A 14,575-nucleotide genomic window follows, 5' to 3' on the forward strand; every position below is an offset into this window, starting at 1 on the left:
TAAAAACTCTGATGGGTCTCCTCTGAAACTCACTGCAAGCTCATGAATACCAATAATAGATCCAGTCCGCCTTGCAGCCTCTGACTGATGAATGGTCTGTCACCCACTGCCAAAAGAGGAATGTGTATTCAACCAGGGAGGAGAGGGGGCAACATTAGTCTCCAAACATGTTTTTCCAGTAAATCTCCTTAAACCTGACTCATGCTTGTCTATTGACACTCCTGACTGACTGGTCGTGTTTAAATTCATAGATTAAGTGGATTCCAGCGGATCGGATGATGAAAGTCTGCTTCCTGTTAATGAGTTAAATGGCTATGAGGTTAACAGGAAGTGTCACAAAGCTGAGGGCTGATGTCATACAGTCAACTGAAATGTATGTCTAATGCTATTACTAAACTGTTACAGGTACATTGTCTACTTTAAAAATGAAAGGACTTAAAATGTTATAGTTAATTAAACTAGTCATTTTACTGTTTCATTAACAATAATACTTTATAAACCTTTGTTATCAAATAATTGATCCTTGGAAAGTTATATCTAATGTTTATAATATTTTGGAAATTGTTCATCTATAAACATTATTTGGATTGTTATCATTTGCCAGCAATATAACTATAAAAAAGTTTCATGGAAATAAAATCAAATATATTTTATTTATATAGCCCAAAATCACAATCACATTGCCTCAATGGGCTTTACAACATGCTCTGACCAAAGACCCTTGATTCAAGTGAGAAGAAAAACCCATTTTACAGGGATGAAAAAAAAGATGGAAGAAACCTCAAAGAGCCCCAGAGGAGGGATCCCTCTCCCAACTAAAAATGTACAGTTATTATAAAGTCTTACTTAATGTCATGTGTTTGTTAAAACTGTCATAGAGGCGATAATTCAACAATTAATGAGGTCATAATAAGTGGTACAATTGTACTGGATTGCATGTTTTTCCGATGTTGGTAAATGGGGATCATCAGGACGTTCAGTTCAAAACCACTGAAAAGTACAACCTCAATATTACACATATAGTTAAAATTAACACCTATCTGAAGATACGAACTGAACATTATATTTGTAAATATAGATTTTATGGCTGGGCATTTAAGTTGGATTGTACCTACATGTCCCTTATAAAGTCGTCACTCAGTGTATTTCGAATATAATGTGAGAGTTTGTCAGGAATATGATGAAGAACAGATGCGTGAGACTGTATAGACTAAAGCTGGAATAATTCATACACAGTCTTTTTTGTTATAAAGCTGGACTATATGCATGGTTCTGTTATATAAATGTCAGCCATTGTGAAACTGCTCACATTTACTCAAGCCTCCTTTCTGTTCCCAATGAGCCGTAAACGATTTGCCCTTGATGACTCATTTCATTCACGCCTACATAATATATATACTATATATACTTATACTATCCTTATCGCAACTGTAGAGTTTTGTGACTGTATTTTGCATAGTTGTGAATCACATGATGCCCTTTTGGGTTGTTTTTGGCATTGACAGTTATGCTGTCTTTTGCATCTGGATTTATAAAGATCAACAGATTATTAGTTTAATACCCTGAAAATTGTCTTTCACATTTTCAGATTCTTCTTTATTTGACAATTCGACTTTATCCTGGAGGCTTTTTACAGGTCAGGGTCAGGCAAGTGCCATTCATGGAAAATAAAGATTCTAGAGTTGAACGCTAAAAATCCTTCAGTGATTTACCATAAAAAAAAAAAAACTGCCTCAAAAGAAGCATCAAATTGTAAATACATTGAGTGAAAAAATCTGCAGGGTGGCGGGGCGCTCCCTTAGAGATAGGGTGAGGAGCTCTGTCACTCGGGAGGAGCTCGTAGTAGAGCTGCTGCTCCTCCACATCGAGAGGAGCCAGCTGAGGTGGCTCTGGCATCTGTTTCGGATGCCCCCGGGACGCCTCCCTCGAGAGGTGTTCCTGGCATGTCCCCCCGAGGAAGACCCAGGACACACTGGAGTGACTATGTCGCTCAGCTGGCCTGGGAACGCCTTGGGACGAAAATGAATGGATGGATTGATGGATGTCTCTTTTACCATTTCCTGGTATTTGCGCCGCCACTAAACTTTATCAAGAGGTAGACAGACATTTCATGTCAAAGCCTGTTTTTTAACTAAAACGAGTATTGAACATTTTTTTTTAGCTGAATTTTAAATATTTAAAGCATTCATGAGCTCACATGGTCAGATAAATCTTCTCAGAGGATAATATCCTTTATCTGAACTGAAGACACAGTTAGTAGGTTACAGTTACAGCACAAGGTATGTTGCAGCGATCTGCAGGGTTGTGACAAACTGAGATGCAGCAACAGTCAGTCAAATTAGTTCACAGTGTAGTTGTGAAACACCCAGTGAAGCGGAGAACTATGGTTTGTCTTTGTCTGGGGCGACACTGCTCATTTATAAATGCACAACAATCTGCCATTGAGGTGAAAGTCGCACATAGACGGTTTCATGAATGCACAATGAATATATGTTCACACAGAGAGAGACTCAGGGTCCTCTTTAGTGGTCGCACTGTGCTGCTATAAGTCGAAGACTGTCACAGTCTTGAGACAGTTCACAGCTGGGTGACACGAGTCGGCCTGAGGTTACTGTTCGAACACAAGCACAAGTTAATTTAATCAATTTCTCCTGTTGTATTTGCTTTAATGTACAAAACAATATTGACACGCTCCAAAGTTTTTACTGCAGTTTACTTCATTTCCTCTTATATTTGGTTGGTCACTTTTGAGCTCTTCAATTGGTAAAAGCAATCAACTACAGGCAAAGGAAGAATAAAAATAAAACAACCAAAAACAGACATCGACAACAATCACAAAAATATCACCATCACCACTACAGTATACAGGAAGACAAACTGAGTCCACGCTCCACTTGGGCTGACAGTGTGTTGCCTATCTACAATATACATATATAGAGTAGAACCTGACTGATATATTGGTCCATATTATTGGCTTATATGTGTCAGTTTTATTCAACAGCAAAAAAAACCAAATCCAACACAGTTGTTTGTAATCATACATCTCTACCATTAGACGAAGAAAGAAAACCTTTATAGGTTTATAGTAGAAGCACTCTGCAGTTTGTTAGCATTACAAAGTTAAAAACTCAGTAACTCAGTCCATGAATATATAATTGTCTTGGCAGTTACAATTTCCCAATTCCTTTTGATATTCTATTTACTGTTTATTTTAAGTGGACACTAGTCATACATTCTCAATTCCTCTTTAGATCTCATTTTGTTAAAATAGGTATTCGTTTTTAATAACTGTTCAATAACTTGTTCACTGAGTAATGAGTCAAATAGTGTCAAGTGTCAAATATTTCACCTGAATTTGAAGCTGAAATATATTTTGCTGGAAAATAGAGGTGTTTTTGAATGTACTGTTATCGACCTTTTTTCTGACAGCTGTCTGTTTCCCTTTCGACCAGGCTCTGGAGGACTCGGCGGCGAATGCAGCAGAAGAAGAACGCAGGCGTCTTCAGACCCAAACCGAACTTCAAGACCGCTACAAGATGGACCTGGAGAGAGAGAAAATGGTATGTCACTCCTCGTCATCCTCATTACATCAGAACAAGCGGTGGAGCAACTGCAATTTAAATATAACATCCTCTTTTTGATACACTGTAGGGAGACTGTGAGTTGAGGACAATATTTTAGCTGAGTATTTATCAACAGGTGTCAGGTCAAATGAAATGTGAAGAAGATTCTCAGGCATACAGCTTTGGTGAAGGTCATTTAAAGCTGAACCGAAAGTTGACTACAGATGAGTCATTTTAAGTTGTGGTGATGTCCTCATTACACTTTTATTAATACAGTACGTGGTGAAGACGCATACTCATCACTGTAGGGTATGTTTGATGAAAGTTACCACTGAAGACGCATCTATACTTTGCTTCAGTGCCTCTGGTGATTAACATCTTGACATGCTACGTGGACAGCAGGGATGTGGGTGCACCAGCAAACGATGTTTATCATCCATCAGTGACTTGATGGCTGGTTTTCACGATATACAACACGAGTTGTATAGTAGAGTATAATCGAACCAACTTCACATTTTTTATAATAAATGTAACTTTCTAGATTATATTGAGATGCTGATGAATCACAGGATAGTGTACTTTTGTATACAATCTGTGTACTTAACAGTGCCAAGGGGTTGCATGCATAATGCACCACTACCTAACATAAGCTGGGCTAAAAGAGTCACCTAAAGGAAAAGCTGATAAACAAAGGCAGTCTTTGGAAACCTGATCCTGAACCTAATTAAGCAAAAGTGTTCATATTGACTCCTAGATAAAATATTTCTCTGTATTTCCTGGTTCAACAGGTACGGCAGCAGATGGAGGAGCAGGTGGCGCAGAAGTCTACAGAGCTGGAGCAGTACCTGCAGCGGGTTCGGGAGCTGGAGGACATGTACGGTCAACTGGAGGACGCTCTGGAGGACGAGCGGCGTGCGAGACAGGACGAGGAGGCCGTCCGCAGGCTGCAGGCACGGTCAGTTAACAAAGAGCGGGCGAGGGACAAATGCTTCGAGGCTCCATGTATATTAGAGAAGTGATTTTGAACAAAATATTCAGGAACCGAGGAAAAAGTGAAGATTATGTTGGCACAAGTCAATTCAGGACATTTTTAAAAAAGTGGGCCGGTCTCTAACTTTGTTAGTAACTAGTTGATTTCGTCCACCTCACACACAACACTGTTTATTTTGCCTTAGATTCACTGTACAGTTTACTGGTCTTGGCAAACCCTTCAGCGTGAAACCGTCTTCTCCTGTTATTTTTTTAGAGTCACACATGCAGCAAGACATTAGACTTCTGCTTCCCTCTCTCCACCACATTTCCTCCGATGTCCTTCCTTCCTCTCTGCTGACATTTGCTTTCCACCTCATGCGCGACTAACCAGCAGTGAGCATGTCAGCACCACTGACCGCAGTGTTTAAATTAAAACACTGGGTTAAAAAGTGACCATCTCTCAACATTAACATCCTCCATACAACCCATTATACAATGGTTGTCCAATCCTCTACCTCACTAAATTTTGATAGTTTCATGTAAAGCTTAGAATAGTAATAGTATAACTGCTGGGGTTACCAGCTAGGCAACACAGATCAAATTAATCATAAGGGTAAGAGACACCAGAACAAATTAAAAGCCATCATGACAGAATAATTGCTATGTCATAGCTGCACTGTCACTGTGCACTGAGTTGACCTCATCACTCCTAAGTATACAAAATTGGCCTTAAATTGTGGTTATTGTTTCTCCCTTTAGAAGAAGACAGGAGCATTACTATCTGTTTGATAAAGATAACAGACAATGCAAATAATGTTTATCCTGCAGTGCAATCCGTAGTTAGTTACACAGGAACTGTAAACTTAAACAGAAGCCGTTATTGTACCACAGCACCACCTGCTGACACACTGACAGGCCACAACCCCCTTGAGTTACAATAGATTTATACATTAGTTGCCTATTTTTTTAGTTGAACATTACTTATTAAAATATTTGAGTTGATGTTATTTATAATTTCAAATGTAAATGGGATTGTACTGAAACTAATGTGGAATAAAAAATGTTGGTTTCTGGAAAAAACATATACACTCTTCATGTACACACCTTGAAAAAAAATAATATTTACTGTAATACCATAGGTATCACCCACCTACAATGCTGTACTGAGTTCCCTCCCCAGACAGCTTAACAACGATTTACACCTGGGCTCACCTAGCCCTAGCAACCCACGTGAAGGCCTGTTGGGTCAATCGCAACTGTGAGCCCACAAGTGGCCCTAAGACCCTGAAACTCAGAGCTCACACGTGTCCTTAATGACTCTGTAAGGACACTCCCACACAGAGTTTAAAATCCTGAAACTTCCCCCTGTTAATTACAACTGAAGAAGCCTCTTGTATGAGAGGTGAAACGTGTCCAAGAAACTGCAACATGTTGCTTGCGATACAGCACTTAAAGTTACCATAACCTGAGTGACTGAGAACCTTGATCAGCATTTAAGTGAATTTACTTGTGAAGGAGGCGGGCCTATGTGGGCACTGCATCGGATGTGTGTGTCAACTCAATGTCAGAGATGAAACCAAGGAAGCGCAGCTGGTACTGATGTGGATACTGCAGAAATTAGTATTAAAAGTGTTTAAAATATTATGAATTGGTGTATATCGATATTTTGATGTTAAGACAACACTAATGAATACATGGAGCTCAGTTAAGGTTATTATATTTCTTAGCATTGTTTAATGTGACACCTTAATCCTGGCCCAAGACCAGCTGGAAATGGAAGAACTATTATACTCTTTACTGACCTGTGTTGATGTCTGTGTGGAGCAGGTTACTGGAGGAAGAGGCTGCAAAGAGGGCAGAGCTGGAGCAGATCCACCTGCGGCAGCAGCGCGCCATCTCAGAGACAGAGGCTGAGAAACAGGAGCTAGAGAAGGAACGTCAGGCTAAGGAGAGCGCCCTGCAGGCAGCCATGACACAACTGGAAGAGCTGGAGCAAGAGAGGCAGGGGGCGCTGCAGCAGTACCAGGTCAGCTGAGAGCACTCATAGTCATGATGTAGGGACTACCAGTAGCCAGGGGGACTGCACGAGTGATGTAATTGTATTAAATTGTATGACTTTTTTTTAGTATTTTTTTATTACTGCTATAATGAACAAAAATGTGTTCTAACAGTAGTAAGTAACAGTGATAATTCCCCATCATTGCTGTTATTTAGGATGTGACAGGGACAGATCTGTCTACATTTACAAAAAAACAGACTTCAGTTCTTGGTAAAGTTGTTCTGTGTCTTTACCACTGGGTGTCACTATATAACCACTGGGTGGCAGGCAGCTTTTTAAACACAATAGAAAATCATGAGGGGAAGTTAATACTATGACATTGTATTTCATTACTTGTTAATCACTATACAGTTTGTTTTGTGTCCGTATCTCCTTGTGTGACCAGACGGTGATGAAGAAGCTGGAAGACGCAACCAACAATACAAAGACCTGGAAGCACAAGGTGGCTGAACACGAGGGCATGTTACGGCTCATTCAACCAGGTAACAGCAGCACACTAACACTGTCTGGTTTTTACTTCTATCTCTGGAAGGGTTAAAAAACTTTGAGCGTGTGGACACTTTGTCCAGTCTTCAAAGGGATGGTTAAAGGCTTAAGACTGGATTTTAGGGTAAAGTTTATTGTAAAGTTATAATCCTTTTCATTGCATCAAAATAAGGGTTATACTAGTGTATTATCAGCCTTCTGTGTACAGAAGGATTTATTGTGCCTATATGTCTTAAAATCAATCAGCAGAGCAGCCTGTAAAAGAACTCTACCTTGCGAACATACCTTTTTTTAATTCATCATCGTTGTTTCTCTCTGTTCACTCAAATGAACCAGTAAATATCCTGTTATGTCTCTTGTCAAAAAGCCATCACTTTATCAGATGGATAAAGCTAGCCATTGCAGTTTTTCATTGATACTTCCAGAGTCCGCCTTTCCTGGGCAGGACTCATATTGCTATAGTTGTGATTTTTACTTGTTTGCTAACATACTCCTAAAAGGAATTCTCATAGATAGTAACATTGGCTAAAACAGGTCATTAAAGCCAGCCACTCCCACCAGGATTTGAACCTGATACTTCTATTGGATAGATATGTCACATACACCATAGGAGTTTGAGCTTTACCACCATGCTTAGCCACTTTAACCGCTTTACATTTGTCATTTGTCATTTGTCAATCAGACAGCAATAGCCCTAATCAAAAAGGCAAGCTTTGATTAGGGCTTAGCATTAGTTTGCAGCTAAGTTACCAACCATGAAAGATTTTCAGCCGCCACATCAGAACAACAAACATAACATTTGTAAAAAAAAAAAAAAAAAAAAAAAAATAGCATCAGGCTCGAATGTCAAAAAATCTATTGCTATGAGCTTAGCTCATTGCCGTTTCATTGACCAATCTGCTCCTCGAAGCACACTCATGCTTACGCACACTTTGGTCACAGGAAGTGGCTGTCAGACATTCTAGTTCAGTGTACCGTGTTGGACAACATTGTTGACAGAGTAACAACACCCTCAACGTCTGCAACAGTGCCCGATCCCAGTTACTGTAAAATCAAAAGAGGAGTGGTGGACAACAAAGTGTGAAACGTGGCATTGTGGGACCATGAGAGATATGGTTGACCACAGTCAGTGTGAGTCAGAACGAACCAGCCATGAGAAGCCACTGTCAGACTCTCCACTGGATGAGTTTTCAGTAGAGAGTCTGATGGAGTGTTGACAGTCAATAGGAGCACACTTTTGGCCCTCTGACAGAGAGAGAGTCACTGTCACTGTTTAAGACCTGACCTTTGTTGGAGCTGCAATAATTTTATTTTTATTAATAACTTCATTTTAAAAGACATGGTATTGTTCCTTTAAATGTTTTACTGACTACACAGGACCTACTGAACTGTATTTGGAATCACTGCACTGTTACTGAGGTTTGACAGACTGAAGTCTCACACTAACTCACATTGAAATTAACAGACACAACACACATTTGGCCACAAAATAAAGTGCTACACCCGCGAGACTGTTTCAAGACAAATTACTGTTGCTACACTGTAGAATAAAATACAATATAAAACGTATTCCTGTAAGAATAACATACATTGTTATATTTCAGCTGATCTAAAGGAGTCAATTGGTACAGCTTTGAATACATCATTAGGTACAGTACACCAGTGTACTGTTTCTTTTAGCCCTGCACAGCTGTTTGCACAGTGCTAAATGTGAAGTTCTTGTGTGACACATTCAGTCTCCCCAAAGCTACAAACTGACTCCTGCTATGAATACATTTAATGGTGCCTTCGTCCTACTAATTTCCCAATAGAGTTCATTAGTGAAATTATTGGAGGAGAAATAACTTGGCTCTTTTTAAACCTGGGACTCTCTTGTCATACTGTCTCAGCCAACTATGCACAGGCTGCTCCCTCAAAGCAGCTTACAGCCAAAGAAAGAAAGAAAGAAATCACAACAATGAGATATCAAAAATTCCACAAATACTGTTTCCTGGAGTTTTTGTATTAAGAATTTCGCTTACTACAAAGTTATTTGACCACTTTAATACAAATAATATCAGTGTATCCAAGAAGGTTAAAGAATCTGAAATGGTTGTACAGTTTTAACAGTTCATCTGTAGTAAGTCAAATCATGCTCTGCTCTAACCGAAGAGGTTTTTTGTTTTATCTCAAATGTGAAGTAATAGAGGCATTAATGAATGACTTGCCAACATAACACATACTAGTGCTCATTTTTGTTTTGCGGCGACATTTGAATATTTACATCTGGTTTAATTATTAAAAGCCTGAGCTCTATCTAAAAAGCAATGAGAGATCAAAAAAAGCAAAATTGTCAAAGTAGTATAAGAATATAAATAAAAACCCTGTTTAAAAATAACATATTATCTGATATTATTATTTCATATAATAACATCGAGTTAAACTAACGTATATACCATGTATCATAAACCATTTCTTACGAGTGTTTAACCACAGCCTACAAATAATTGTAAGCTATGGTCCTCCTTGAGTGAAATATTCCTACCTCTATGTTGAAGAAAATCTTGAATATTTTCCGTCCAGGTTCAAAGGGACCTACGATGATCACCAACTGGGGCCCAGCCGCCTTTTCTGATGCAGAGCTCAGCCTGAGGCAGAAGAAATGGCAGGAGATGAAGAACCCGCCAACCCAGGCTCAATAGAGAGCCCCTGAAAACCCTGAACCTTAAACAGAAGACAAGTGAGGGCTGTTGGGATGTACTGGCAGGTGTCTGGATTTTCAGTGGAATCAAAATGGGAGATTTACCAGCATAATGTAAGGCATTTTTATGTTAAAGAGGACTGTAAGTAATCAATTACCCTCTTTAGTGTTGCCCAGTAAGACCCACCACTGATAGAACTGGTATTTTTCTTAACAGGCCTCCGTCTTTGCAGGCCACCATAGATAAGGGAGCAGTATACACACTCACATTTTTGCATTGTGAAACTAATTTTAGCTGGCCTCCAACAAATATAGTAAGTGACGAAGAGTTAACAACAGAAAATATGCTGGAATAATAAAAGATTGGTCTGCCTTTGTTGCTAAATGTGCTGATTGCTGTATCAGTTGATCGGTCTTGTATAACTGAGCAGCTAAGTATGTAGATTGTAGTGTGTTTTAAGTCAACTGAGTAAGGAGTTTTCTTTACAAAACGGTTTACAGGCAATGTTAAAAAAAAGATGGTTGTAAAGGCGAAAGAGCTCACTTAGCGCTGTTGTGTCATTATGCAGATAAAATATGTTGGAGCCAAAATAACTTTAAATAGTGACTTGGCCTTCTTGATTTTTCTATAGTTGTGTAAAGCTGACTGAATGACAGTCATCCCTTAGTTAGTAGTTAATAAGCCCCCTATAAGTCTTAAAAAATGCTTAGTAACATTTATAAGACTGCAACTGTTAATAATCACATAATAAAACATTTGTTACATTTATAAGCACTTATCAGAAACTAGTTAACAGTGTATAGACTGCATAAGAATGTAAATAAAAGCCTTAGCAGTTTTTTTTATAATAACATTAAAACCACATTTGAGTTAAACTAACTTATGTATTATGTATAATGAACTGTTAACAAGTTTCTTTTAAATGTATTAAGTTTAGAAGCACTCTTATAAGGGCCTTATTACCATTAACTGAGGCTTATTACACAGACTTTGATATACAGCATTAGCTGAGTTGACATGACTAAAATCCGACCAGGTTAACAATATACAGAATTTAAATTTGTAGAGTTTATGATGTGCAGCTTATTTAAAGTCACAAGTGGAAAAAAGTGAGCAGCACTACCTTTTATCATTTTCTCCAACATTGTCCTCACTGTCCGTTTGTATCTATGAAATGCACTACTGTTGATCTCAGCCTGACCTGGCCAACGCGTGTTTTAGGTTCAGGCTGTTGTAAATTGAAGACATGGTGAAGTTGTAACATCTACAACTCTCTTTCTTGTGACCGTTTTCCTCTCAACACTTGATGACACATGATTTTTTACATAAAAATATAGGGGATTTTTGTAAATATTTAAACAATGGTTTCAACAAAGTTTTTGTTTTCTGTACTGAAGTTAATCTGCATGAAGGCACCGTCAGTAGCACCTGAGGATTACATGTTTAATGTATGAAGTAAATGATGTTTAACAAATGGCTGTTTAAAAAAGTTCTCTTCTAAAAACAACCTGAATTGGCAAACACGTACGATTCACTAAATTATTCATTGTTAACTTCAAAGTGCTTTTCTTATCCAGTTTGTCTGTCCTAGGTTTATATCTGTCTAAAGATCTGGCTCTTAAACATTTCCTACTTGTAAGCTCTGTGTCAGAAATAGGGCATTTTGCTGAAGTGTCGTTCCGAACAGGAGTGCTAACTGCAGATAATTTGTTACTGTAATTTGTGTACTGTAACCATCAGTGCCTTTGACATTGTCATGAATGAACATTGTGATTTATGGTTTTATAAATATACATATGTTAAAAAACAACAAAAAAACCTTAAGACTGAAGTATGTAATAAACATATCTTTATAATTTACTGTATTGACTGTATTTTGTCTCAGACTCTGCACTACAGATGCAACAATTAATCCATTAAATTAATCACCAAGTGATACATTGGTTTGAGTAATCTTAAATCTCTGATTTCAGCTTCTTCAATACAAATATTTTTTGGTTTCTTTATTACTCTAGAAAGTAAACTGAATATCTTTGGTTTGTGGACAAAACAAGACATTTGAGGACGTCATCTTAGGCTTTGGAAAACACTGACATTTTTCACAATTTTCTGAAATTGTATACAGCAAACACTACTCAGTTTATGGAGAAAATAACTGACAGATGATTCAACAGTAAAGAAAAAAATAGCTGTTAGTTGCACACTGCACTGTCTGCACTTAATGAATGCAGTGAACACAAATCAGCCCTAACACTACAACAGACCAATATGGTAGTACACATGACCATACATGACTTCTGCACTTTTAAAAACATGTTTGAACCTGAGTTAGACTGTGCAATACTTCATGTTGTCATACTGTGTAATACTTCATGTTGTCATTTGAGAAATTGCCTTGACCTCACATGTTCACCAGATGGTGTTAGAGTGCCACAAACACCACATCACTAAAGAAAGCAGTCAAGAGACGTAAAGAATTTCTAATGGCTAGAGAGCCACATTTAGTGACTATAGTAATGTGTGTTGACTGTAGATCATTTGGAGACAAAGTAATTATAGAGACATGGTGACTTCATTTCCATGACTTCACTGTCTAGAGATGGTACTTTCCAAAATAAAGCTGATCGCTGTCTTCTGTCTCCTGCTACGCACGATACAGACAACATCAAGATCATGTGCTGTTCTATAATTGTGTTATCGTAATAATGCATAATTCAATTGTGATCCTCTTTTTGTAATGTCTGGTCAATGAAGGACCAAAAGTCATTTGAAATATGGAGCAAGCTGAGAAGTTTTAATTTAGAGTAAGAGAGAATAAAACATGCGTGTCAATCACAGGTACACACTACAATATCTAGACAGAACAGTATTAACTATCAAACTAAGAATTTGGGGGAGGGATTTGTAATGTAGGCAGTTTATCTTATTTGCTGTTCCACTGTTTTTAATGTTTGACTCCTTTTCTTTTACTACTATGGAATAGAGTTGGGCAATAACTCATTATCATCATTTATTTATCATTACATTAATGATGACACAATGACTGAGTTCCAATACCAAAACTATGTGGAGATAAATACCTTTGAGAAATATTCACTTTATTTAATAATAAATCTATCATCTGTCTGATGAACGATAATGTGACCAAAATTTGTGCTGAATCAATCGATTAGATAACTGACAAAATGGATTACCAACTATATTGAAAAATATATTGAAAATAAATGTTAGTTGCAGAAAAGGCAAAGAAAATTGCCAAATAATGGCAATTATTTTGAAAGACATTGTGATTGCAATATGATTCAGAATAAGTAGGAATTACCTTTTGCCATCACAATTTAAGTTTTCGTAGAAAAACTACCACGATGATGTGTACCAAACAAACACATTTTCTTACATCTGGAAAACAGAATTTGTAGGCCGGCAATGCTGCACTTAATTATAATGGCTCTTTGTCACAGATTTGATTTTATTTTAAAAATTTGAAGCTTCTTGATTCGGATATTGCATTCAGCTACCCAGTAACAAGAAAAACATATGTTATTGAGGTTTTACAGTGTTGGGGGAAAAAAATGTGATCGACATCTTGATGTTTTGATTTCATTCATGTTGTTAACAACTAGCTGACCACGATCTGGATGAAAATAACAAAACTGTTATAGTTTTCTACCAACTGGGGAGTTCATTGCATCAGGGTAGATTAGGCTGTAAATCACATGAAACAAATCAAGCTACCAAACAGAAATGTTCTTGTGATGAACTAAATGGTTATGTCGGGAGACTACCTCGAGCTTTTGTTTGACCAAGATCTGACTGTCGCACTGCTTCAAACACAATGAGCATCTAATCCTGACAAGAATCAATGTGTAATGTGTGTCGACACTGCCAGGATCACAAAAAACCCAAACTATCTAAGCGTTATGCAAAACAGACGTCCTTGTAAAATCTCCACTTTTAGATCAGCCCCCCCTCGAATGATCCCCAAGTAAGTTAATTCACTCCATCCTCCCTCCGTATCGTGCAACAGTTGTTAAGTTGAGTGAGACAGGACAGACCAAACAAACACACACAAAATGCATTCCCAAAAATCTGTGAGCCAGATGCGCTCGGCACATACCACAGCTGCACTAACATTGCTTTATGCAAGAAGATGGCCTGTCATTAACGCCAAGTGCCGCGCCGGATGTGCTTGGTCAGCCCCCCCAGCCCCCGCCTCCCATCCCTCTTAACTCCCCCCCAAAACCCCCAGCAGCGTCTGTATCCCATCATCCCTCTCTCTTTTAAACATCCTCACACTCATCAGCCTGAGGTTATGAGGCTTGTGGCACGCGTGCCGCATTCCTGGGAGGTGATGCGAAACAGAAATGCATTAAATTCCCGATCTGGAATCCATCGCAGGGGGTTGTGTGTGTGTGTGTGTGTGTGTGTGTGTGTGTGTGTGTGTGTGTGTGTGTGTGTGTGTGTGTGTGTGTGTGAGGAGCAGTTGAAAATAAAGACAAGGCGGGGTTAAGGGGTCTCACTGCTCCCTTGAGTACTGGAGCATCTGAATTTACAAAGTGTCTGAAGGCGTCTGAGGAATTCAAAATATATAGGGTTTGAAAGTTTTAGGAATTCTGGGTATTTACAGCGAATGGGGTTCTCGGGAGCCCCAGGGCCTGTGGAGGTTTACGGAGCAGAGAGGCACTCTTGGGACGGTAAAATAAAATGCCTGCAGAACATTTAACTTCCATCACTGTATCGCATACGACAATTCATGGACCCCAGGAGTGTGATACTGTCGTATTAAGAGTTCAGGGAAGCATCTGGCAAGAGAG

At 38.6% G+C, this 14,575-nt stretch overlaps 1 protein-coding gene across 1 annotated transcript in view; it reads left to right on the forward strand.

Annotated features, from left to right (window-relative positions):
* swap70b (switching B cell complex subunit SWAP70b) overlaps positions 1 to 11,621 on the forward strand; it is a 30,528-nt gene extending 18,907 nt beyond the window's left edge. Inside the window, exons 8-12 of the mRNA XM_030426557.1 lie at positions 3,453 to 3,560; positions 4,352 to 4,518; positions 6,363 to 6,561; positions 6,980 to 7,076; positions 9,643 to 11,621. Of these exons, the coding sequence (XP_030282417.1) occupies positions 3,453 to 3,560; positions 4,352 to 4,518; positions 6,363 to 6,561; positions 6,980 to 7,076; positions 9,643 to 9,761 (690 nt within the window). The 3' untranslated portion in view covers positions 9,762 to 11,621. The remainder of the gene's footprint in view (positions 1 to 3,452; positions 3,561 to 4,351; positions 4,519 to 6,362; positions 6,562 to 6,979; positions 7,077 to 9,642) is intronic.
* The last annotated feature ends 2,954 nt before the right edge of the window (positions 11,622 to 14,575 follow it).

The sequence above is a fragment of the Sparus aurata genome, chromosome 8, assembly GCF_900880675.1.
Source record: "Sparus aurata chromosome 8, fSpaAur1.1, whole genome shotgun sequence".
Lineage (NCBI taxonomy): Eukaryota > Metazoa > Chordata > Actinopteri > Spariformes > Sparidae > Sparus > Sparus aurata.